The sequence below is a fragment of the Hemitrygon akajei genome, chromosome 7, assembly GCF_048418815.1.
Source record: "Hemitrygon akajei chromosome 7, sHemAka1.3, whole genome shotgun sequence".
Lineage (NCBI taxonomy): Eukaryota > Metazoa > Chordata > Chondrichthyes > Myliobatiformes > Dasyatidae > Hemitrygon > Hemitrygon akajei.
Genome location: NC_133130.1, coordinates 95,543,370 through 95,569,569, shown reverse-complemented (window position 1 = coordinate 95,569,569; position 26,200 = coordinate 95,543,370). Strand labels below are relative to the sequence as shown.

At 40.7% G+C, this 26,200-nt stretch overlaps 1 protein-coding gene across 1 annotated transcript in view; it reads left to right on the top strand.

The window, feature by feature from the left end:
* LOC140730696 (acetyl-coenzyme A synthetase 2-like, mitochondrial) overlaps window positions 1–26,200 on the top strand; it is a 71,059-nt gene extending 44,859 nt beyond the window's left edge. The window contains exons 7-14 of the mRNA XM_073051486.1: window positions 138–275; window positions 1,549–1,641; window positions 5,465–5,577; window positions 8,157–8,283; window positions 11,569–11,696; window positions 14,008–14,071; window positions 17,905–18,026; window positions 23,701–26,200. Coding sequence (XP_072907587.1) covers window positions 138–275; window positions 1,549–1,641; window positions 5,465–5,577; window positions 8,157–8,283; window positions 11,569–11,696; window positions 14,008–14,071; window positions 17,905–18,026; window positions 23,701–23,880 — 965 coding nt within the window. The 3' untranslated portion in view covers window positions 23,881–26,200. The remainder of the gene's footprint in view (window positions 1–137; window positions 276–1,548; window positions 1,642–5,464; window positions 5,578–8,156; window positions 8,284–11,568; window positions 11,697–14,007; window positions 14,072–17,904; window positions 18,027–23,700) is intronic.

The following is a 26,200-nucleotide window of genomic DNA, read 5'->3' as shown; positions in this document are numbered from 1 at the left end:
GGCAATTAGGAAACAGCTAGTGTTCCAGTGTTCCATCACTAAGCAACATTATAAGGGAATTGGATTAGTTGAGATGGATTTCTGGTTATATGAAGCTGAAGTGTGCAATCATTAATCTTTGTGTTTTGCTTATACAGGTAGATACTGGGAGACAGTGCAGCGGTTGAAGATCAATCAGTTCTATGGAGCCCCAACAGCCATTCGTCTACTGCTGAAGCACGGAGACAGTTGGGTATCCAAGTACGATCGATCGTCCTTGAAGACACTAGGCACAGGTAAGTGACAATAGCTTCTAGCTGAACTCTACACCTCGGTGAGAGATCAGCACATTATCCACCAATTCATTCATGAAGACCAAGATACGCTGTGGCCCTGTCCACCTTTAGTTCATGGGTTGAAGAATTTCCATGGGAATTTCCATCCTGATTATCTGAAGAGAATCTGGTCTTACTGAGGGCCAGTTTCTTCCTATGTTTCAGTGAGCCTTAACATTTTGCTGCATATTTTTGTACTCATCGTGGCATTACTCAATGGCCTTGATGGTTGTGCGACTCATAGCCTGACTGAGGCTTGAGGTCTGATGAAGATGAGAGAAGAGATGAAATTAACCAAGTTGTGGGTGGGGAAGGTATGTCCAAACAGATCAGGGACTGAGGTTCGGTGGGGGTTGCCTTGAATTATCCAAGTATTGAGTAGAGGGTAGCCTTGAATGATTGGTACTGAGGCTGGATTTCTAAGACTGGGGCCAAGTATTGTGGAGAGTGGCTGAGGAATGGGTTGGTGTTCAGTTAAGTGGTATTGATGGTAGGGGTTGGCTGTGAGTAAAGCTGATTGAATTTGGGCCTCTCTTTGTGGGAGGAGGTTTTTGAAGTTGGATTTAACTGTGGCCTGGAGTTTGGGTTTGAGGACTGCGGGGAGGGGCAGAAGATTAGTGGTGATCATGAACTCAATACAGATCTTGGTGGATCCGGATCTGAAGAATTGAGGGGATTGCATAGGCTTTGGGAGCAATGGGAGGACAGGAGGGGACCTGAGGGTAATGGGAGAATTGATGGGTTTTAGAGGGTTTTTAGGATGATCGTAAGTGTTTCAAAGGGCGGCATGAGAAGAACTGAATGTGCTAAGGATCACAGATAAATTAAAGGATTGGAAGTGACGTGAGATTAGGAGGATGAAAGGGCTTAGGGAGGTTGTGGAATTTGGAGGAGTTTTGTGGGGGACCAGAAAGTTGGAAGAATCCAAGGAGCTTCAGAGGTGGGGGTAAGGTGATCAGGAGGATTGGTGAATTGGGGCTTGGACCTTGATGAATTGCAACAACATCAGAGCAGATCAGGATAGTGCCATGTGAATGGGGTGTGGGCTGAGCAGAAGGGTAAAAGAGAAATGTTTCCCTGTAACACCCGGAAAAAGTATACACGGGAATACTTGTGCATGACTGATACAGAGATGAGGACAGTTTCAGACTGAATTTCAACTGTGACACAAATCACCTTATAACCAGCTGTTAATGTGAGCTGTATGGACTAAGTAATAATATTTCTCTTGCAGTCGGGGAACCTATTAACCACGAGGCCTGGCAATGGTATCATAATGTTGTGGGGGAAGGCAGATGTACCCTCGTAGATACCTGGTGGCAGACAGGTGAGGACTTCACTCAGCAAACCAAGAAGGTTGGTCAATTAGAAGATCCAGCACTGAGATTAGATGCAACCATTTCTCCAATGTTAGTTTTGTCAGTATCCGTCACATCTGTTACACACTATCTGTGGTTGCTCTTCAACTGCCAAGCTCTGAATTCTAAAATCCCTTTCTTGATCACTCCCCCTTTATGATGCTGCTTAAAGTCTGGGACTGAACTTTATATCCCATCCTAATACTCCTTTTCAGCTTGGTATTTATGTTCGCCAGATTATGTTCCAGTAAGTTGCCTTCATCTTGTTGTATATTAGAGTCTGCATTCACAGTTTTGTATCAGCTGTTGGGCTGGTTAAGGGAGATAGTTTAAACCTAGCTGGTGATTCCATAGGTAATAATGTCAGTTTAGTTAGAATGCAGGGCAGGATGGATGTAATAAAAATTACGAAAATAATAACCAAATAATTCCCAACCTTGGTTTGATTGTCATTGGAACCACACGATCTGTCCACTTTGCTCTGAAATGTTATTTAGCTGTTGCAGCCATTGTGATACACTGGAAAAGCTGTTGCCTAGCATTTTTGTAAGGGGATTTCAGTGTTGATTTTGGTTATAATGTTTAGCTAAGACCTAAGGCACCAAAGAAGACAATTCTCTTGGTCAGCTCCGAAGAGTCAGTAATAGACTGAAGTTGGAGAATTTGATAAATGTATTTGTTTATTTAGAGATACAGCACAGAGTAGGCTTGTCTGGCCCAAATAACCCACCTATTTAACCCTAGCTTAATCAAGGGATAATTTACAAGGACCAATTAACCTACTAACTGGAATGTTTTTGGAATATGGGAGGAAACTAAAGCACCTGTAGGAAACACACATGTTCCATGAGGAGGACATACAAACTCCATTACAGGAGGTGTTGGAATTGAACTCTGAACTCCAGAATACCCAAGTTGTAGTGGTATCATGCTAACCACTATGCTACCGTGACACTATAAAGTGAGCTGTTCTTCCTAATACCGGCTGGGTAGCCTCCAACCTGATGGCATGAACAGTGACTTCTCTAACTTCCGTTAATGCCCCTCCTCCCCTTCTTACCCCATCCCTGACATATTTAGTTGTTTGTTTTTTTCTCTCTCTGCCCATCACTCTGCCTGTTCTCCATCTCCCTCTGGTGCTCCCCTCCCCCTTTCTTTCTCCCAAGGCCTCCCGTCCCATGATCCTTTCCCTTCTCCAGCTCTGTATCACTTTTGCCAATCACCTTTCCAGCTCTTAGCTTCATCCCACCCCCTCCGGTCTTCTCCTATTTATGCACCATCAATAACTCTCGGAGACGTGAGGCGAGATATAGGCTTTGATTGGCTGGAAGAAAGAACAAGCAGCAAATGACCACCACACTACATCCTGGAGACTGAGGCCGGGGCGGTGTCTCCAATCGCCTTTATACCAGGGTCTGTGGGAGGAGCCACGGTCAGTGGGAGGAGCCACAGGAGCAGTCAGCAGGGGGGCGTGTCCAGACAGGTATATGTAGTTCACCACACCTATCATTTTGCATTTCCCCCTCCCCCCACTACTTTCAAATCTCTTAGTATCTCTCCTTTCAGTTAGTTCTGACGAAGGGTCTCAGCCCGAAACATCGACAGTGCTTCTCCCTATAGACGCTGCCTGGCCTGCTGTGTTCCACCAGCAGTTTGTGTGTGTTGTTGTTTGAATTTCCAGCATCTGCAGATTTCCTCATGTTTGTTCTTCCTGAAGTTCGCTTTGGAGCTCATTGTAACAACTCAGGATGGCTGCTGAGAGATAGTTCAAAGTGGCAGTGAATTAGTTAAAGTGGTAGGCAACTGGAAGCTCAGATCACAATACCGTGAGAGAAAAGGAGCAGGGGTAGGCCACTAGGCCCCTCAAGCTGTACCTGCCATTCAATATGATCATGGATAATCATCGCAGGCCTCAGCTCCTTTTCTGTGGCAGTTCCATGTAATCCTCCATTCTGCAATTTTACAAGTATTGCCCTATTACCGCTTTAAATATATTTATTAACCCGGCTTCCATCACCTTCGAGAAAATTCCAGAAATTCGTCTCTCTATTCTATGCTCATTTTTAAATGACCACTCTCTTATTTTGTAGCCACTGTATTTCCCTTGTTCATGATCCATTGACCAGTGAAAACATCTCAGTATCTACACTGTCGAGTCCCATCAGGATCTGATGTGTTTGAATAAGGTTACCCCTCATTCCTTTGTGGACTGAATGTCGGTGGTGCAGAAAGTGATTGCACCATCCGTGTCCGGTTTTCACAAGACCACTTTGCGAGCGTCACATGCAGTACGCTAGACTGGAATTACTTCAGCTGTTTGGTTTCCTGCATGATGGGAGGGGAAGAGGTGATACATCTCCTGCAGTTGAATGGGAAGGTGTCACAAGATGTGAAGCAGTTGGTGGGCTTGGAAGAACAGATGAAGAGTTTGAATAAGGAACAAACTTACAAAATATTGAAATGTGACCTGGAGCTGGTGGTAATTATGAAAGACCTTCTGTTGAATGTGGATGCTGCTGGGGTGGAAGAAGCAGACCAGGGAAAGTCTGTTCTTACTCTGTTCAAGAGGAGAGGGAGCAAGAACAGAGGTGTGGGGACTAAAAGAAAGCCAGTGTGCGTTTGTTAGAACCAAGTGAGGAAGAAACAAGATGTATAAAGACGATACAGCTCTGGCACGCTTATTACAGAAGACAGTTTAGTCCTTTGGGTCCAAACTGACTCACAGCAAAGTATCAGTTCCATTCCCCATCATTTTATTCCCTTGTAGACCTACGACTTATTCTTTCACATACCCAATGAGTTCCTTTTTTCATTCTTTGACATTTATCAAGAGCCATTTCACTTCCTGGCCTATCTGGGATATGTGAGAAAACGGGACAGCCAAAGGAAATGTGTCAGGGAGACAACGTGGAAATTCCACCCAGGAGATTCTTCAGGTCAGGAATAAAGTGAGGACACTGACGCTGTGAGTAAGTGAGTAATAACTGCACCACGTACTGCCTAATGATAGTGCCTATAGACTTGCAGAAAGCTTTTGGTAAGTGACTCATACCAGGATGATTAGCCAAGTTGTAGATCACGGGTTGTAAGGCAATAGCAACAAGGATACCAAATTAGTTAAGGGGTAGAAAACAGAGCTACGGTGAAAGGTTGTTATTTGGATTGTAATGAAGTACACCGTGATAATGTCCACATTTATATCTTATTTATCTTGGAGATTGGAGAAGATGGTACATCCTCTGCGGAGTGTCTCAAAGGGTCAAATAGCCTATCTCTGCTCCTGTGTCTTACGGTACAATTTGAAATGAGTAAATTGAATGCAAAGTTTACTGTCATTCTTTGGTTTTCAATATATTCTTGGTATTGGCATATGGGTTGGTGTTAGTTCAGTATTGTCACCTGTACAATGAAGAACTTTGTCCGTGTGCTACCCAGGCAGCGTGTTGCAAAACAGAATGCAGAATATCCTGTTGTAAAACCAAATGCAGAACAAAAAGATTTCTCTATTCGTAACATCTAGTGTCGTAACATCTATTCCTCTATCTCCAGATAACTTGGCACTAAGGCAATTCAAGATTTGAAATCACTGTCAGAAAGAGAGACTCCTAATGGTGCAGAGAAAGCTGGGGAATATTTAATGTCTTTATTAACTGGTTGAAATGATCCTCAGTGAATAATATTTCATAGAAAAATCTGACAGTATGAGGAAATGATTTCAAATTTTCTTCACTTTCTATGGTACTCTGTGATCTGAAATAATAGGAATTTCAACATACTTCCATTTATAAACAGAAACCGGAGGGATATGCATATCTCCACGTCCTTCAGAAGAGGGAGCAAAGATTGTGCCTACAATGGCCATGAGACCATTCTTCGGTATTGAACTTGCCTTAATGAGTGAGAAGGTAAGATGCTGGTTCATGTCCAATAGCATTAATAATACCAGTGTAACAAAGAAAATCAAGCACAGGCTTGTCTCCAAGCTTCCTCTTATATAAGTGCCTATAAATCTTGACTGAAGCAACCGAGGTTGAAAAGGCTGATTATGTTGAAACCTATTTTGCGTCACACAAGTATGCCCCTTAGCTATCGGTCAAGAACTGCATTCATTTTCTCTGGAATGGAGTAAGTGGAAAGGTGCCAAATATGTCCTTGAACTAAAAAAAAACCCGACACCTTTCGATCATCATCTTGACAGCAGCAGCGGGAATAGTCCAACCCAGTTCTGTCACCATCCTTGGCTATGTGCGTGCTGTTTTAGCTAAAGTTATTGGGTGGCAATCATAAGTAACAACCCTCTTCAAGCCTAAAGGTGTCACAATGTGGGCTGGCAATCTCAGAACTCACATGCGCAGGAAAGATAGACTCTGATGTAGAGATGGCGATGAGAAATTACTCGTAATAATGCTTAAAGAACATTGGTGGCTCGACCGAGCAACACCACGAGAAGTGATATTCTCAAATCCAGGACCCTGCAATTAGCGCTTATTGGGTGTCTGCTGAAATAATCCAAGTAATATGGCATTCCCAAGCCTATCAAAATAAACTTAACCAGCTTAAGCAGAAAGCGCCAGGAGACTGCATTACAAAGAGTGAGTTACTTGAGAAAAACACAAGGAACACTAAACGATTAATGGTTCTCATTGAACAACAATTAACCAACTGAGGTGCTCTGAGAACCTCGGAGCCCAGTGCTCTCTGGTGCCCCTCACAGGCCCGAAGAGCTCATTACAAAAGGAGTGTTGCACCATCTCTTTAGATCAGCTAATTCAGCACAGGCATCCTTACAGACACCATCATCCCAAAGTTAATAGTTTATGGGTTCAAGTGCTCCTACCTCGAGAAAAGAAAAGCCTAAGGAAATTATTTAATTGATGACTAAAATTATGAAGTATTCTCTAAGGTATAGAAGAGATTTCAAACATGGGAGAATTTAAAACAAAGCTATAAAAACAGATATTTGTTAACCAATCTAAGAAAGAATTTATAAGAAACATCCTTACCTAAAGAGTGTTTAGAATGTGAAGTTCACTATAGTAAGGAGTAGGTAGGGCAAATAGTGTAGATTTAAATATGGATAAATATATTGACTGATATACTAATACACGAAGATGGGACAGATGGTGCATAGAGAGATATGGAGCATTTTGAGAAGAATTGCAATAAAGATGACTTTTGTGAAGCCTAATCAGTTGTAGAGAACAGATGAATCTCAGGGCCTGTTATATTGCATACGCCGTAATTTTGTGTAACCTCATCAAATTTTAAAAAACCTATAGAATAGAATAGAAACAAGGGAAATTCGCCAGATGCTGGAAACTCGAGCAACACACACAAATGCTGGAAGAACTCAGCAGGCCAGGCAGCATCTATGGGAAAAAGTACAGTCAATGTTTCGGCCCGAAATTCTTTGGCACGACTGGAGATAAAGAGCTGAGGAGTAGATTTGAAAGGTGGGGGGAGCGGAGGGAGAAGTGCCAGGCAATAGGTGAAACCTGGAGGGGAAGGGTTGAAGTAAAGAGCTGGGAAGTTGATTGGTGAAAGAGACAGAAGGCTATGGGAGAAAGAAAAAGGGGGGGGCAGAGCACAAGAGGGAGACAATGGGCGGGCAGGTTGATAACATGAGAGAGGAACAAGGGGATGGGAAATGGTGCAAGGGGGTGGGGGGAGGCATTACTGGAAATTTGAGAAATTGATGTTCATGCCATCAGGTTGGAGGCTACCCAAACGGAATATAAGGTGTTCTTCCTCCAACCTAAGTGTGGCCATATCCCGACAGTGGAGGAGACCATGGATGGACATAGCAGAATGGGAATGGGAAATGGAACTTTAATAAAAGAATAGAACTTTATGTCAGTTGCTGAAGACAACAAGAATGGGTGCTACTCCAGTCTGTGCAAAACAGATACTTGAATGCATGCAGTACGACTTAATTTTAAAAATTCCCATATTTACATGCAACAAGTAACTTTGATAGTCCCTAACGCTAAAAGGACAATGGTAAGATGGGTTGTAGCAGTATTCAGCTGCATAACAGCCCTGGGGAAGAAGCTGTTTTTCAGCTGTACTCTCTTGGGCTAAGATGTTTCTGTTTTTGTTACCAGATGGCAGGAGATTGAACAGACGGTGTCCAGGATGGGATGGGCTTTTAAAAATGTTACGAACACGCTGTAGGCATCGAGTTGTAGATTGCCTCCAGGTCAGGTAGTTGAGCCCCAGTGATGTGCTGAGCCATTCTAATCACCCATTGGAGTGCTTTGTGATCTCCATCTTGCTGCAGATAGTGTACCACACTGATATTCCATATGTCAGTATGCTCTCTACTGCACATCAGTAAAAGTTGGCAGCAATTTTTGAGGCAGATATCGGATATAAGGTCACCTTGCAAGCTGTTGATCTCTAGAAAACCTGGTCTGTGTGGCCTTTCCTAATGGTTGGGCTCTAACTTCCTTGATTAATGAAGTTTATTGATGTGCTCTTGCAGGGTAATCGTATGGAGGGCAACAATGTTACAGGTGCTCTGTGTATCACAAATCCTTGGCCTGGCATGGCCAGAACAATCTATGGAGATCACCAGAGATTCATTAGTGCATATTTCAATGAATATCCAGGTAGGAATAATGTTTTCAGAGAAAACTATTTATTCACATTTCTATCAACAGATAACAGGCAATCAAAGAAATTCATCTTTGATCAGTTGCTCTAAACGCGTGGTGTGGTACTGGCTGTATTTATCACCGCGCATTTCTATTTCATGAAATAAATGTGCAAAGCTGGGTAAAATTAGGAGCTGATACCCCAGAAATTATTTTGTGTCAGTGGTCAAAGATGAATTTCTTCCTCGACGCCCCCCCCCCCCCCCCATCTGTTAGTTATTAAGGTAGCTGACTGGCACCAGTGAGAATGCAGAGATTAGCAGAACCTGATCAGGGATTAAACTCCGTTACATAGAGTGAATAGAAAAATGCTTTAAGACAGAGGAGGGTAAGGTGTGGATACGGTTTCCACTGGAGGGTGTATCGTTAACTACTGTAAGATAGCTGCACAAGAGTCAGATGGAGGATGAGACCTCCGTTACAGATTACAAGGAAAATATTAAATAGATATTTTAGTTTAATGTGGTCAAATGCTTCAACCTACTTAACAGAAAAGCAATCAGCCAAAAATTGGCACTGGCCTAGTATTAGGGCAGATGATCAAAGGCTTAGTCAAAAATGCTGTTCAGGGAATAATGTGAAAGAGGAGAGACAGAAACATGGAGAAGTTTAGAAAATATATTCCTGAGCTTAGGGCTTTAAGAATTGAAATGTAGTCATCTAAACAGGACTGAATGACTTTGACAATGTGCAGGTTTGAGTTTTGGAGGGTGTAGGGTGCTTTGAGCATTCTGGGATATGAAGAGGTTACAAAGAGAGTGAGTAGCAAGGTCGTGTAGATTATCATATAACTAAAAATACTTCAGGATTTGAGATTGAAAAACCAGGAGAGAGGATAATGAAAGCTACCCTTATAATGGTGCCAGGATTGCCTCTGTTATCAACTATAATTCTCATCATAATGATCTGAAGGATTCATGTGTCAGCAAGAATGCAGGGATTAGTTGGCAGGGATTCTAAATAAGCACAAAGTCAAATGATTAATGTGATTTTTTTTCAAATATGTAAGATATACAGTACAAGCCAAACCAGTATGTCACGTGGAACTCATGAATATTATTAAACACAACTTTAAATTGATAAAGATATGAAGCTGCAGCTGCCTTCGTAGTTTTGACTTTCTCATTGTTACTAGCCATTTACTCTGAGGTGCCCACATAGAGTTGTAGAACATTACAGCACACAAACAGGCTCTTTGGCCCATCTAATCTGTGCCATATTATTATTCTGCCTAGTTCCATCGACCTGTACCCGGTCCAGAGCCGTCCATACCCTTCCCATCCACGTAGTTATCCAAACTTCTCTTATATGTTGCAATCAAACCCGCATCCACCACTTCCACTGGCAGCTCGTTCCAACCTCTCACCACTCGCTGAGTGAAGAAGTTCCTTCTCATGTTCTCCTTAAACATTTCACCTTTCATGCTCAACCCATGACCTCAAGCTGGAGTCTTACCCAAGGTCAATGGAAAAATGCCTGTTTACATTTACATTTATGCTATCTATTCCCCTCATCATCCTACAGTCCAGGGAATAAAGTCCTAACCTATTCAAACTTTTCCTATAACACAGGTCCTCAAGTCCTGGTAATATCCTTCTAACATTTCTCTGCACTCCTTTAATCTTATTGATCTATTTCCTATAGCTAAGTGACCAGAACCACACACAATACTCCAAATTAGCCCTAATCAACTCCTTATACTTAAGCTTAACATCCCAATTTCTGTACTCAAATACTTTGATTTATGAAGGCCAATGTGCTGAAAGCTCTCTTTTTGATCCTATCAAGGAAGTATGAATCAGTCTTTCCGGATCCCTCTGTTCTACCGCACTCCTCAGTGCCTTACTCTTCACTGTGTAAGTCCTACCCTGGTTTGTCCTTCCAAAGTGCAACATACAATATGGCATTAAAAATGAATAAGACACTTAAAATTCTAGTATATCAATGAAGACAGTTAAATCATTGTTTTTAATTATTTCATTTACTTAATTAAATCAATTAAAAATGTAACATGCCAGTAACATACCGATTTCCCTCTGAGGCATACCACTCTACTCAAAGCCCTCCACTTTACTCGCTGCAAAACTTTGTGCAGTACTGCACTAGCTCAGCCAATGCAATAAACCTTGTAATAAAATTATATTGCTTTTAAACATCAGCTGACCCTGCTATTATATTCATGTAACAACCATTGCAATGAATTGTGTATCATGTTACTATCTTACACAACAGAAACTTGCATTTATATTGCACTATAATAAATGAAATGTCTGTTATTAATATTCTGGTAATAGGAGGACTAAAGATATTATGGGAGAATATTCAGTGTCCATTTAATCTTCATGACTTTTAATCTCCACCATCAGATTTCTGAACAGTTTATGAAACCCATGAAGGCTATTTCATTTTCCCTTTTCTTGGCATTATTTATTTATTTTTGTAATTTATGTTAAGTTTTTGGGTGACAGGGTGGAGATACATCTCTACCAAAGGAGGTATAAGGTGCTCCTTCCCTTCGCTGGCCTGCAGGTTACCCTTGGGCAAGGTGTAGCACCTGCCTAGCCCCTGATCAGGGTCACATGTAGCCACAGGAGCAGGAGCTAGATGGTTGTACTGTATAAGTAGCTGGTGCATATCATAAATCCTGATTAAGTGACCACTGATGCCAGGCAGACAATCTCTGAAGAGTATTGGTAATGGCTGGGGTCACCCGTCTTGTAAAGACACTGTCCAGATGAAGGCAATGGCAAACCACTTCTGTAGAAAAATTTGCCAAGAGCAATCATGGTCATGGACCACGATTGCCCACGTCATATGACACGGTTTATAATATTGATGATGAGATTATACATTGACCCATAGTGTCCCCCTGGCCAGCTGGTGGTGTAGTGGCATCTGCACTGGACTTCGAGGCGAGTGGTCCCAGGTTCGACTCCAGCTGGCTCCTTTCACACTTTCCATCTGTGCTGGGTTGAGCGTTGAGCTAACAACTCAGCCTTGTAAAATAGAGGCAAAGCTACTAAAGAAATGGCAGAAAGGGAGAACAGCTACATAGTGTCCCTATATTGTATCAGAGTCTTTTAGTCTTTCCCATCCCTACTAACCCACACATTCCAGAAAGACATTTAGTTCTGAGCTAAATAGTGTTGAGTCTTCCCAGCTTTGCTGCGAATACTGTGCTTGTCTGGGGAAGCACACGCGGGGAATTTAGTTATACTTATAGTGCCCATTCCTTTTCAGGCTATTACTTCACTGGTGATGGTGCATACAGGTCAGAGGAAGGCTATTACCAAATTACTGGCCGGATGGATGATGTTATCAACATCAGTGGACATAGACTGGGCACAGCTGAAATAGAGAATGCTCTGGTAGGGATACTGCCTGAACAAATAAAGTTGCATAGATATAACAAAAACTATTTTAAAACGTCATTCTGAGTTCTTTTCTGATCCTTCAAGCAAGGGAGACACTGTACTTGTTTTTAAGGTACTTTTCTAAAGTTACAAAGTTATGTAGTAAAAGCGACAAAGTAATACTGAGTAGGCTACGGTCAATTATGGAAAACCCTGAACATCCTCTACATAGCACCATCCAGAGACAGAGAAGCAGTTTCAGCGACAGGTTACTGTCGATGCAATGCTCCTCAGACAGGATGAAGAGGTCAATACTCCCCAATGCCATTAGGCTTTACAATTCAACTGCCAGGACTTAAGAACTTTTTTTTTTTAAAGCTATTATTAATGCTTTTTGAGTTAGTGATTTAGATGCATATCATATTATTACTGAGTTAAGTATTGTATGTAATGAGTTTTTGCTACAACAAGTGTATGGGACATTGGAAAAAATGTTGAATTTCCCCATGGGGATGAATAAAGTATCTATCTATCTATCTATCTATCTATCTATACTTATCCACACTGCACAATATAGGGTGCCACAGCAGTGTAGTGGCTAGTGCAACACTATAACAGTTCGGGTGTCGGAGTTTGGAGTTCAGCTCCAGAGTCCTCCGTAAGAAAGTTTGTACGTTCTTTCTGTGTGCATGTGGGTTTTCTCTGGGTGCTCCGGTTTCCTCTCACAGTACAAAGACATATTGGTTAGTAGGTTAATTGGTCACTGTAAATTGTCTTGTGATTGGGCTAGGTGTTAAACAGCTGGGTTGCTGGGCGGTGTGGCTCATTGGGCTGAAGTGAATAAGTAAACAAATAATAAACAATATTCTGCCAGAAGAAAGCACAGGTGACTGACAGCTTTTCCAGTCTCTCTCTCTCTCTCTATGTCCTTGTCTACATCTCTAGCTCCTAGCACTATTCACAACCCAAGCTAAGAGAAGATTTCCCACTTGCATGAAGAGATTGCCCCTTTTTATTCATTTGTATCTCTTGCGACCTTCGGCCTAGACCCACATAACCTTAGAAATAGAAGCAGCAGGTGCATATGGAGGAAAACATTCTTCACTGGTATCTAATCTTAATGATGTGCACTGAAAATAGAGACCAGCCATTGGTCAGTAAGGGGAAAACAGGCCATTATGACATTCAAAGCTGACGCCATTTTGTGTTATATATTTTAGCATGTATCAAGGAGGAATCAGATTTAACTCTTTCTTTACAACAGAACTGAAGACAACGTTACAACATGACATGAAAGTCCAGAAATTAGACCTCATCATTCTCTGATGTAGTAATTAGTCTTAATATCAAATCAGTAGTTACACAAAGATATCACCAACTTGGGATATCTGCACTTCAAGAAATCACAATCATGGTTCTCTCCCATTCAGAATGTGATTTCTGTATCTACATACATTACTTGAGGCTGTCATTTGCATGCTGCCTATTGGGAAGAGGGTCAATTCAGTAAATTGTAAATCCATGGCAAGCACACTTGGTGAGATGGAAATAAAGGCAAAATGGAAGTGGGCAGAGAGGGTGGAATTGGTAGGGGGCAAGGGCAGAAAATGGCACTCAGGTCTTCTCAAAGAGGCTGTCTGGACGATGGGCATCAGATCATAGTATCTTGAACTGAAACACTGGGCTCTGAGTCAGTGCTGTCTGGGAGGAAGGTTAGTAAATTAAAATGTGTGAGAATTAATGCTTATACAAATGCCCTATCTGTGACCCTTTAATGTATTTGTATTTCTTGACTTATGGCATGGCTTGCTCCTTACTTTATGTAATTAAGGTCATATCTCATTATCGTTTGATCCAAGTTCTGATAGAAAAGAAGCAATGAATGCAGATGTGTGAATGACAACAGGGAAATGACACTTGCATGAAAGTGAATCATTCCTGTTACTGCTCCGTCCAATTTCTCAATGGGCAAGGCCTCAACAGGAAATGGGTGCAAAAGTTTACAAAATTATTTTTCTGTGATTTACACACAAAATACAGATCCAAGTGGAAACAATTACTAAGGTAGAATATATTCTGTGCTTGGAAATATATGGCAAGTAATGGCCTTCACCGATTTGAACCAAAGCCTTAACTTTTCAACATACATATGAATGACTTAGAGAAAGGAGAAGAGAGTTGTATAATGATCTTTTGAGCAGTAAGCACTAGATTCCCCAGAATGAAGCTGGTATTGTTACCTATGGAATGAATGTTTACACTGAATAGTAAGGTGATAAGGTGCTACTCTAATTGATACAATACTCTCTGTTTAAATGGTGTTTAGGATGAACACCCTCAAGTGCCAGAGACTGCAGTAATTGGCTTTCCTCATGAAATAAAAGGGGAAGGTAGGTGAGAGAAATGGTAATCACATTTACTTTCTAAACCTACAAATATTGTTCAATTCAAGTGCTGCTGGCTTTTTGTAATTTAAAAAAAGGTATAATCTATAATGATTTTAAGGTTGTTCATTACAATATGAATTTCTTCAGTACGCGCTGATCTTTATGCCCATCTACACTAATCACATTTGTCCACATTAGATCAGTATCCTATTCAAGCACCTGCCTCTTAAACAAAGAGATTGTATCTGATTCCACCACCTCCTGTGGCAGCATATTCCAACTATCATCCACTCTCTATGTCAAGAAACTTTCTCCTCAGATCCATTTTAAAATTAATTCCAGTCTCCTTAAACCTATCCCCTCTTGTTTCTGACACTCCCACCATCTGATTATCTATTCCTCTTAAAATCTTACTTATCTCTATCAGATCAGCTGTCACCCTCCTTTGTTCTGGGTGACAGACATGAACAATCCACTCTCTCTGCATAACTAAAATCCTGCCATCTACTCAACTTCCCGGTGAAGCTTCTCTGCATTCTCTATAGCAGAATCACATCTTTCCTTGTGCAGTGACTAAATCAGTGCAAAATAGTCCAAGTGTAAGGTAACCATTCACCATTTTGCAAGACGGTTAAAAAGGCTGCAAGGTTATTTTAAAAAAATTATTAACTATACCTTTCCTCTCACATGACTTGACCTGGAGAACCTTGATAAAGTTGGTGTGTCCTTATTGAAATTCTACTGCAGGATAAAAAAGGTATAACCACAAACCATCATCATGGATTTTGCCATCACCTGAGATGACCAAACATTACATATCACCACTTCCTCGTGACAGGAGTCGACAGCTGGCATGTGTGGAGCACCATATACTGTCATAAACTGGCCTGTTGTATCTGACCAAGCTGATACTTCATTTGTATTTATAAAAGGCAATATTTCATATTTAGCATCAATGCCCCTTTCTGTAACATAAATAATATAGATACTATTGCCATGCAAACTGTTTCCAGTGGATTAAGGTGCAACTTGCATTGCAATCGTCACCATGGGTACTTTGGGAAGAGTAACCACATGTGCAAGCCATTTTCTTGATCTGGAGCAGAGCACTTGGCCTCCCTTGTTCTTTTCTGTAGCTGCAGCAACTGTAAGTATCTAATCAATATTCTCAAATATAAGTCAATGGTAGCCAGATGATGCTGTTTACTGTGGACTATATTCACATTGAAACACTATTTATCCTAACATATAATTACATAGAGATGAGAGCCCTGAAGGAGGCCATTAGACTCATCAAATCTATGCCAGTTCTACGTAAGACCAATCCAGCTAATCCCACTCACCTATCCTCTTCCTGTAGTCCTGAAACTTCCTTCTATTCAAGTACCTCATCATCTTTCTTTCAAATGTCATGATTGAATCTATGCCCACTATATCCACTGACATTATATTACAAACTATAACTGCTTGCTGTATAAAATACTTCTCATTTTTTTTATACAGTCTCTCCTGATTCTTGAACCTTTCCTCCAAAGAAAACAGTTCAAATACCTTACTAGATCCCTTCTCAGCGGGTGAAAAACTCCAGCTTCTCTTGTCTATTTCAAATAACTAAGGTCGCTGGAATTATTAGATATCTCCCGTACTCTCTCATCTATTCTGAATAGTGCACCTCCGTTTGTGGCCAAACCAACATATTTCTGGTTATTTGGTCTATTTTCTACTTATGTTGCCTCAAATAACATTAGGATTGATGATTTTTGTAATAAATTAAATTGTTTTTCACATACACTCCGTGGGCATTTATTTAGATGCCTCCTGTACCTAAGAAAGTAGCCACTGAATGTATGTTTGTGGTCTTCTGCTGCTGTAACCCATCCACTTCCAGGTTCAATGTGTTGTGTGTTCAGAGATGGTCTTCTACGCACTGCTGTTGTAATGTGTGATTAATGTCGTCTTCCTGTCAGCTTGAACCAGTCTGGCCATTCTCCCCTGACCTCTCTCATCAACAAGGTATTTTTGCCCACAGGACTACTGCTCATTGGATACTTTTTGTTTTTCACACCATTATCTGTAAACTCTAGAGACTGTTGTGTGTGAAAATCCCAAGAGCCCACAATTTCTTAGATACTCAGATCACCCTGTCTGGCACCAATACTCATTCCATGGTCAAAGTCACTTAGATCACATCTCTTTTCCATTCTGATGTTTGGTCTGAACAACAACTGAATCTCTTGATTATGTCTGCATGCTATTATGCATTATGCATTGAATTGCTGCCACATGATTGGCTGATTCGATATTTGCATTAACAAGCAGATCTACAGGTGTACCTAATAAAGTGGCCACTGAGTGCAAATATAACTTTCTTGGATGCTACCTTGTAAACTTAAAGCCTGGTTTAAGTAGGCACTATTTGAAATTAGTTAATTGATGGACCCAAGATCCCTTATTCCTGCATCCCCATCTTTCGCAAATATCTCTATTTGCTGCTGCCATCAAGAAGAAGGTACAGGACCCTTGGGATTCACACCACCAGGTTCAGGGACAGTTATTACTGCTCAACCATCAGGCTCTGAACCAGAGGGGATAACTTCACTCAGCTTTGCTTGACCCATCACTGAACTGTTCCCACAACCTTTGGACTCTTCATCTCATGTTCTCGATATTTATTGCTTATTTTTCTCCTTTCTTTTTGTATTTGCACAGTTTGTTGCTTTTTACACACTGGTTGTCCACCTTGTTGGTGCAGCCTTTCATTGGTTCTATTATGGTTATTGGAATTACTGGGTATCCCTGTCAGAAAATGAATCTCAGAGTTGTACATGGTGACATACAGTACTTTTGTTAGAGAAATTAATTTGTTAAGAAAATTCAATTAAAGATGATCGCATGTAAATTAGTCACTGAATTTGAAGTAAAGAAAGCATTATTTATGATATTGCAGTGAGTGGAACCACTAACAGTGGCTTTCAAACTCCAAATAATACAGAGAGCACAGCTCCTTTTATACAAGTACAAATCAACTGCAAGAGCAAAGGCTGTTTGATTAACCTTGTGAGTTACAGAAGATAAGCTAGGTTCACTTGTGATAAGCTACACTCATAGTAACAGGCAAAAATTAAAAATTTAGTCCTGTGTACAACTTTGTATGAACAGACAGTTTGTCTCATATCTTTGATGTTAATTCTTACAAGATAAGCAACTGCAAGTATTTATTCTAAGAACTGTCTGCTAAAAACCAAGGCCACATCTATAACAAATTAAGCAAACTAGTTTCTATACTCAAAAAGCCAATATTAACCCTTAGTCTATCAAAATCTTTTACTCACAATATTTTCCTCCACAGCTTTAATAATAAATTTACTTGGTTCTTCAAAACTTTTCATCCTACATGATCTGGTCTGTTTCTGACTAGTCCTGTACCACTTTGGTTCACTCTTAAGTGCCCTTTGAAGTACACTGGTACATCTGTATCACATCCAGGACAAAGCTCAAAACTCTACAGTTCAGGAAGAAGACTCATTACCACTTTGGCACTGGCATTCAGGAAGGGACAATAAACATTCAGGTCTTAATGATGACTCAAGCATCCCAAGAAAGAATTAAAAATTAGTTATGTTAAAGCACAGCAGCATTTCCCCCCCCCCCCCATTAAAAGTCATACTATACATGATTGTTGAGGCAATGTGATTAGAAATATTAATGATTTCTTCAGTGATTCAAGGAAAATGAGTTCTGGGTTGTTAATGTTAGTTAACTGTTGTTATTGAACACATTTCTATGTCAGAATGCACACTTGTGTACTAAAGAATTTTTCTTGTGCTTCATTTCAGCTGCATTTGCCTTTATTGTTTTGAAAGATTCTGAGAACATTTCTGAATCAGCCATCATTAAGGATCTCAAATCAATGGTGGCATCTAGGATAGCCAAATATGCTGTTCCTGACCATATTATGGTGAGTGACTATCTTCTCCCCACAGACTCTGGCTCAGTGAGTAGATTTCAGAGATCGCACTTGATTTAAGCATTGATGTAATGCTATATTTGTCATTGTTATTTTGCACTGCTCCTTTGGAAAATATTTATGTGAAGCCATGGAAATATTTTCAGCCTCACATCTAGAATGGTGAGATAGACTCTGTGATTCCCTTGTCCATTCATCCCTCCCCATTAATCACCCTCCCAACACTTATCTCTGCAAGCATCTAAGTGCCACACCTGCCCACTTCTGTTCAGGGCCCCAAACAGTCCTTACAGGTGAGGCAACAGTTCACTTGTGAATCTGCTGGGGTCATCTATTGTGTCTGATGCGGCCTCCTCTACATTGGTGAGACCTGCTGTATATTGGGGGACTGTTTCGATGAGCACGTCCACTCCATCCATCAAAAACAGAACTGCCTGCTGGCCAAACATTTTAATTCTGATTCCCATTCCCGTTCTGACATGTTGCCTCCTCTTGTGCCAACACTTTATATTCCATCTGGGTAGCCTCCAACCTGATATTGATTTCTTCTTCCAGTAAAAAAATCCCTCCCCCTACCTTCTTTTCCATTTCCCAATCTGACCTTTTACCTCTTCTCACCTGCCTATCACCTCTACCTGGTAACCCTCCTTCTCTTTCTACCATGGTCCACTCTCCTGTCTTTTCAGACTCCTTTCTCTCCAGCCCTTTACCTTTCCTACTCACCTGGCTTCACCTATCACCTTCCAGCTCTCCTCCCCCCACCTTTTCATTCTGGCATCTTCCCCCCTTCCTTTCCAGTCCTGAAGAAGGGTCTCAGCCCAAAACATTGGCCACTTACTCACTTTCATAGATACTGCCTGACCTGCTGAGATCGTCCAGCATTTTGTGTGTGTTGCTCAAGATGGCAATAGTGTTTATTTATTTATGTAACAGGCCCTTCCAGTCCAATGAGCCCACACTGCACAATTGCCCCCATGTGACCAATTAACCTACTAACCCATGTGTCTTTGGAGTGTGAGAGGAAACCACTGTGGTCCCAGAGAGAATATACAAAGTCCTTGCATACAGCAGCAGGAATTGAAAATGGGCCACTGGCGCTGTAGTAGTATTACGTTAACTGCGACGTACCATGCCACCCAATCATGTTCTTCCTCCTTGAGAGAGAATGATGTGAAGTACTTATGAGGCTAAATAAAGTTATGACAGATTGCAATGATTGTAAACCAATTATTTCTTAAATTGTATGGGGGGCATGGTTGGTGGTTAGTTGTCTGTGGTGTTCAGGTTTTAGGGTCTCCAGTAACCCACCTGTTGAAGGGAGAGGACCAGCCTCCAGAAATTATTATCATTCTGAATGTCTGCCCTGAGCCTGGGATTAGATTAACAGCCCCTATCTTCTAGGACTGTCTGAAGCAAGTTTCAAACCTTGCATTTTCAGACTCAGCTGATACAAGAATAGGCTCACTGACCCAAATGTTATTTTCTCCACTAGTGCACCATGAGAGATGGAAAGATTGGCAGATTTGGAGAAGGCTAGTAGGAAACCATGTCTGCTGCTGCAACAGTGATGTTCAGAACAGATTAAGTCAAAATACTTCTGTATGCTGGAAATCTAAATTAAAAACTGAAAAATCAGGAAATAGGGTCTGGAGAGAGAGAGAGAAAGAGAGAGAGAGAGACAGAGAGAGAGAGAGAGAGAGAGAGAGAGAGAGAGAGATGTGAGGAAATTAACCATACATCAGAAGTGGGAAAAGTTAGAAATAAATAAGTTTAAGAGGTCATGATAAAAGGGAAATGAGAACAAGTTTAGGACTCTATGGTAGCAGAATGCAGAAGAGATTAAATGATAGAAGTATTAAAATGCATGGCAAAAAGAGAATGGAAATAGGAAATGTAAAGAGTTCATTCTAGGGGAGACCTGGGTGGAAGAAACAGAAACATGATCTGAAATGACAAAATACCATGATACTAGAAATTGGAAATAAAGTCCGCCGAAGATGATAACCATCTGAAATTGTTGAATTTAGGTTTGAGCCTGGACTATGAAAAGATGAGGTATTTTTCCTTGAGCTTAGGGTAATTGTTGCATGAAAGATCCTAGAAGGATGAGGACAGTGATGCAAATGTGAGGGTGTCATGAAGGAGGAAAGAGATGGGTAAATGTGGTTATTGTTATACTCATTTAGGAGAGTATTCCATCATGTCTCTGATTGTATTTTTCTAAATGGTGGAAAGGCTTTGGAATGATAGGAGTTCTGCACTGCAGAACACTAAACCTCTAGTCTGCTTCTTTAGCTACAGTTATTTCATTGATTCAGTTAGGTTTCTGCTCAACCCACAGAATGGTGATACTATTAAATAATGAAGATAGATGGTTTGTCGATAGTCATTGCTTATCACTTCGGAAGCATGATTATTATTTTCCATTTGTCAGCCTGTGGCTGAATGTTAGCTCAATCTTCCTGCATGAAGGCATGGACTATTTCATACGCTGAGGAGTTGTGAATGAGGTTAAATATTGTGCAACCATCAGCAAGCAGCCCTATTTCTGACCCTATGATGGAGGCTCAATGATATAAGGTTAGCTTCATTTGTCACATATTCATCAAAACATTGAAATATGTGTCCTTTGTGTCAATGACGAGCAACACAGTCAGAGGATGAGATGGGTAACTGTAACCCATATGCCTTTGGAATGTGGGAAGAAATTGGAACATCCAGATGAAACTGACACAGTCATGGAGAGAATATACAAACTCTTTACTGATGCAAGGGAATTAAACCCCAATCACTGGCACTATAAAGCATTGCACTGACCATTATGTTAGCATGCCACCCTCATGCTGCCAAGGAACGTAACTGAATGAAGTAACTGAAAATTGTTAAGCCTTGGACAATGTCCCCAAAGGAACTCCTCCAGAGATGTTCCAGAGCTTGGAAGATTTCCTTCCAGAAGTATAACTGTCTTCCTTTGTGCAATGTGCAACTTCAAGCATCAGAACATTTTCCTTTTCATGCCCATTGACTTCAATTTTACCGGGGTTCCAGGATGCTACACTCAATTAAACACTACCTTGTTATCAATGATCCTCAGATCATCTCTGAAACTCCATTTCCCGTTCCACATTTGGAGCAAGGCTGTGACAAGGCTTGAGAGGCTTGTGACACCCAAACAGGGATTTGGTCAGTTGTTTATTCAAGACCTAATGCTGCTTGATAGCATTGTTTACAACACCTTCCATCACTTTACTGATGATCAAGAGTAGACTGATTGAATATTAATCAGCTGGATCAGATCTATTTGTTTAGAGAACAGGATATATTGTCTCAAAAACCTCTGGGGGTGTTGTTGACTGTGAGGAGGATGGTCTTAGGCTGCAGGGTGGCATTGGTCAGTTGGTAAGATAGGCAGAGAAATGGCAGTTGGAATTTAGTCCTGATAAGTGTGAGCTGATACACTTTTCAAGAACGAATAAAGGATGAAAATACACAGTGAAGGACAGAATGCCATACTGAGGAACAGCGGGATCTTGTACAATTTCATAGATCCTAAAAGATGGTAGCATAGGTACAGTAGGAAAGCTGGTGAGGAAGGCATATTGAATACCGTACTTGGTTTTACTGGTCACGCCACAGAATGAGAGAGCAGTGAGGTTATGGTACAACTTTATAATCATTATTTAAGCCACAGCTGAAGAGCTTTTCCTGCAGGAGTCTTTCAGTTATGTGTAGGGAATGGATAGGCTGGGTTTGTTTCCCTTGGAGCCGAGAAGGCCAGCAGGAGACATGATAGAGGTATGCAAAATCGTGAGACATTTTTCCACAATGCATAGGTGTTCTGAACTAGAGGGCATAGGTTTAGAGATTTAGCGGGGACCTGAAGAAGCACGTCTCTAAGGTGAACTGTCTCTGGTTTGTTAGAACGGTGCAGGTAAGGGAAGTCAATAAGCCAGGTCTGTGACTTTGAGGTAAGGATCAGCTCTAAAGTCTGGGATGGTCAGGCTGGGCATAAGCCCCAGCTGGATGAGGATCCAGTTCCCCTCCTTTTGGTGATTCTGGACACTCACCAGGCCTTTCCTGTGGGTCACCCCAGCTCTGGTACGTGTCAGCCTCCACATGGGTGGGTGGCTTCGGTCAATGTTTAGCAGCTGACTTAGAACTGGTGCGGACCCTGGAATCCCACTGTTCAACTAAATCATTATTTTCACTCTGAGGTTGGTTGGAATCTGGACGGCACTGCTTGTGGAGATGATGGAGGTAGATGTTCTCACAACATTTAAGAAGTATCCAGTTGAACACTCTAATCTCTATGGTATAAAAAAGTTATAGACCAAATTTTGATACATTCTTTAAACTTGCATACTTGATGGTCAGCATTGTCGTGAAGGGCCTGTTTCTTTGGTGTATGATTCTATGACTCATACACCAAATGGTTTTCCACACAGTCAGGTAATTACCAGCGTTGTAACTGGCAAGGTGCTGTTGCCTAGAGGCACATATGGTTCTGTAGTCTTTGGGACGATATCTGGCTGCTTCCTTTTCCATGGACCCTGCTATACCCAGTGCTGTGTTTCTTTATATCACATGGGGGCACATGATGATTGCAATCTCAAGAAAGAGTCAAGATAGATCACCACCTGGCTTTTCAAACTAATTCCACTTCCAACTCTTGGCTCAGGTGGTGTAAGCAGTTATTCTTGGCTCTTGTCATTTCAGGAATGGGTATTTAGACGAATGCTTACTTCTCAGTTCTTGGTCCACGTTGAGTGAGGAAGGGAAGGAAAGACTAATGCCACTATCCTGCTGTCAGTCACTGTTGATAGAGAAAGGGCTGTCATTCTAATATCACCATCTACCTATAAAGTGAAGCTTGGTGGACACTTCAATTTTTTAAAACTTAGGTACTTTTTAAACTCAGATGGCTTTAGCTACCATCACCCTTTCATTAGTGATTTCCAGATCCCCATCACTCCTTGGGCAGAAGTATTTTTGAAGTTCTAATGATATCCTTCAATTTTCACAGATCAATGTGGCTTATTGACCTTAACTAGGCAATGGGCTATCGCTAAAGGAAATAGGTCTTTCCTGTTCACCCTGTTTATAATTATATTTTTATTAAAAATAAAGGATTTTCTGAAATGCACAGACTGTAGGGTTGCTGAAATCAACTCCAACTGTAATTTTCTGAAGATCATTGTTCACACTACGCCGCCTTGGTCTATCTGAGTGTTAGGGAGCAGCTTTAACACCTGCATCAGAAGTTAACTATGTTATACGTGAACCCAACATTTATCTAACTTTGGTCTTGCAGAACATACCTAGAATATATCTGAAATTGCAACTAAATGAGAGATACATAGTGTCTCCACTGCTCATTTGAAAAGGAAAGAGAACAAAAGGCAGGGAGACATGATTGGCTTGTCAAAGCTGACTGATTTCATATTGTACTGAAGCAAGAAGTCAGTAGAATTATATTGTGCTTTAGTTTTTAAATGGCAGCATATCAGCAGCTACACAAACAATAAACAACTGTTAATTGTGTCCGATGGACCTGGTACTGTTTGTCTAGTGATCAATGTGCTAAGCTAGGAGATGAACCACTGTCTGCCAGGTCCTTGCTCATATAACATATGGTTTGAGTATAATAAGTGTTTCCAATTTTCAGACTGTGAAGCGACTTCCCAAAACTCGATCTGGGAAAATCATGAGGCGGGTGCTGAAGAAAATCATCAATGATGAAACCACTAACCTGGGGGACCTCAGCACACTGGATGACCAAAGTGTCATTGCGGAAATCATTGCAACCTACAAAAAATATAAAAAAGACCATGAAAGCAGCCAATAGATTATATCAGGAATCCTTAGGAGTCGTTCCACTTTGACTCATATGGCACCAAAAGGCTGCATGGTGTTCAGAGTGTTGCACCAATAAGCTAATAAAACGGATTCCAATATCAATGAATCATCCCAAAATGTATATGCCTATATTTTCTCCTTGACCCATTGTCAGGGGCTCATAATCATGATCTATGGGCATATACTTATGTCTGACCAAACACTACATTTTGAGTGTCTGGATCATTTTTGCAGTTGGACTGGGTGATTATAGATAAATGTGTTCTTGCTCTTAATTGGCTGCTTGTATTTGCAAATTCCATTGGGAGTTGAGGTATGTTAATTGGGAACCCCGACTGAATTTTTTCTTTTCTTATTTTTTTTCAAACTAGAAGACCCCAGGTTTCCGTGTGCTTACTGGTAAAAGATAAGGGATCTCAAGCCACTTCCATAGCAGAGTAGTACATTTAAAACCCATGCTAATAAAGCACTTTAAGTTTGCTTATGTCAAAGAAGCATTTAAAATAAGTTTTTAAATGTGATATTTCAAGAAAAAACAAGTATTAAGATATTTAAAGAAAAATGATGTGGATTTTCTGACTTTACCAAGCCACAGTATTTTTTGTTAATTGTGAGCTGGAAACCTGCAGAATATATTTATGAATATATTACTGGAAATTCACTAATCATTTATCATTTCAGAGGTTTACAGCTACATAGATGCTATGACTATATATAAGGAAGAACTGATATGTTATCTCTAAAGTTCACAACTGTGTCAGATATCCGTAATTATCTCAGAATGAAAGATTATTCTTCCAGACACTCATTACAGCATCTAGAGAGGTATTGGAACATTCTCTTCTCACTCCCTCTTTGGCTGGTCTTTCAAATAGCAGGGACACAGGAAATCTGGAATTCACTGAAATGCTGTTGTCTGTGGATTCCAACCATGAAAAGGTTAGAGCAGTTTCCAAAGCCCAGCAGATATAGCCAGTGTTCTGGATGAAAAGACATGTTGGGGATTAGCTCAATGGATATAGAAAGGCAGCAATTTCTGCAGGGGTTCATCAGTTTTTCTCGCCATTTACAATGAATGAGTACTCCTTCTTTGATGTTTAGGAAATCACTGCTGGTTTCACAGGGAGAGAAATTGCAAGGGAGCAATAAATTCAGGAGCAAGTGATTAAGGTGATACTATTTATTGCCATTTATATCCATAAAGGCTCTGCTTACAAAAAATAAATATTTAAAGAAAATAGTGCTTCAGATTGTCTGACCCAATATTTATCCACCATTCACTTCTTATTTGTACCTACATGTACAGCTTGGTGATTCATGAGTGACCCCATTGAACCCCCCCGCCCCCGCCCCCACATTACTCAAAGGTGATTAGTATAGGTGGTGGTCACACAAAAGGCCCTCAAACCGATGATGACAGCAGTACAGCCACATATACCTTGTAGGATGATTGCCATGTGACAAAAGTAATTTATTAGCAATGAAGTCTGAGGAAATAAAAGGCACTATATAAAAGCAAGTTCATTTTGAACAGCTTGGATTCATTAAAGGCATGACAGAGATGCAAATTCTTATAAGCATACTCTTTTTGTTTGGTGTCCTCTCTGTCTTCATAAACATTGGTTTTTTTTTGCTAGTCTAGTTAATTGAACAATGGAGATCCAGAGAATGTGGGTTCAGATACTGTTAAGGTAGTTTGAGAATCAAGTAAAAAGAGCTGGTTAAACTTGACTGTTTCACTGATGACTGTATTTTTGGAGCTGGAAACTGCTGCTCCCTACTAATATGGCTTCTACATGGCTCCTACCCTGGGTGGAACACAACCTCAAATCATGGCTGCATAACACAGATATTGCCCTAAAAGGAGAGACAGAATTTGGGGGCTGTTCTTAATAAGTCTCCTTAAAGGTAGATGGTCTTTGACCCAGAGACAATTCTTGAACATTTAAAAAAAAATCTTTTCTCTAGAAGATAGGGAAAAATCTCCTCCTCATTCAACGATAACTGATTCTTTACAAAAAGACTGCTTTTACTAGTTTCTAATGGTGTTCATTGACCTGCAAATTGCAGTTGCTTATGTCAGTCTTATTTAGAGAGCATTACTGCATATTATCAATTATCAGTCTTCAAATAGTGAACTAGAAAGTGTAACTATATAATCAGTAATAACTGCAATGATTTTGGTCCTGGCATATTTCAAGAAATTTAACAATGATGTTCTACATTTATAATGGAAATTTTATCTTTTAAATATGATGATCTATTTTATAATTACCTTATCTTCAGAAATAAAGGAGGTTTCCGCAATA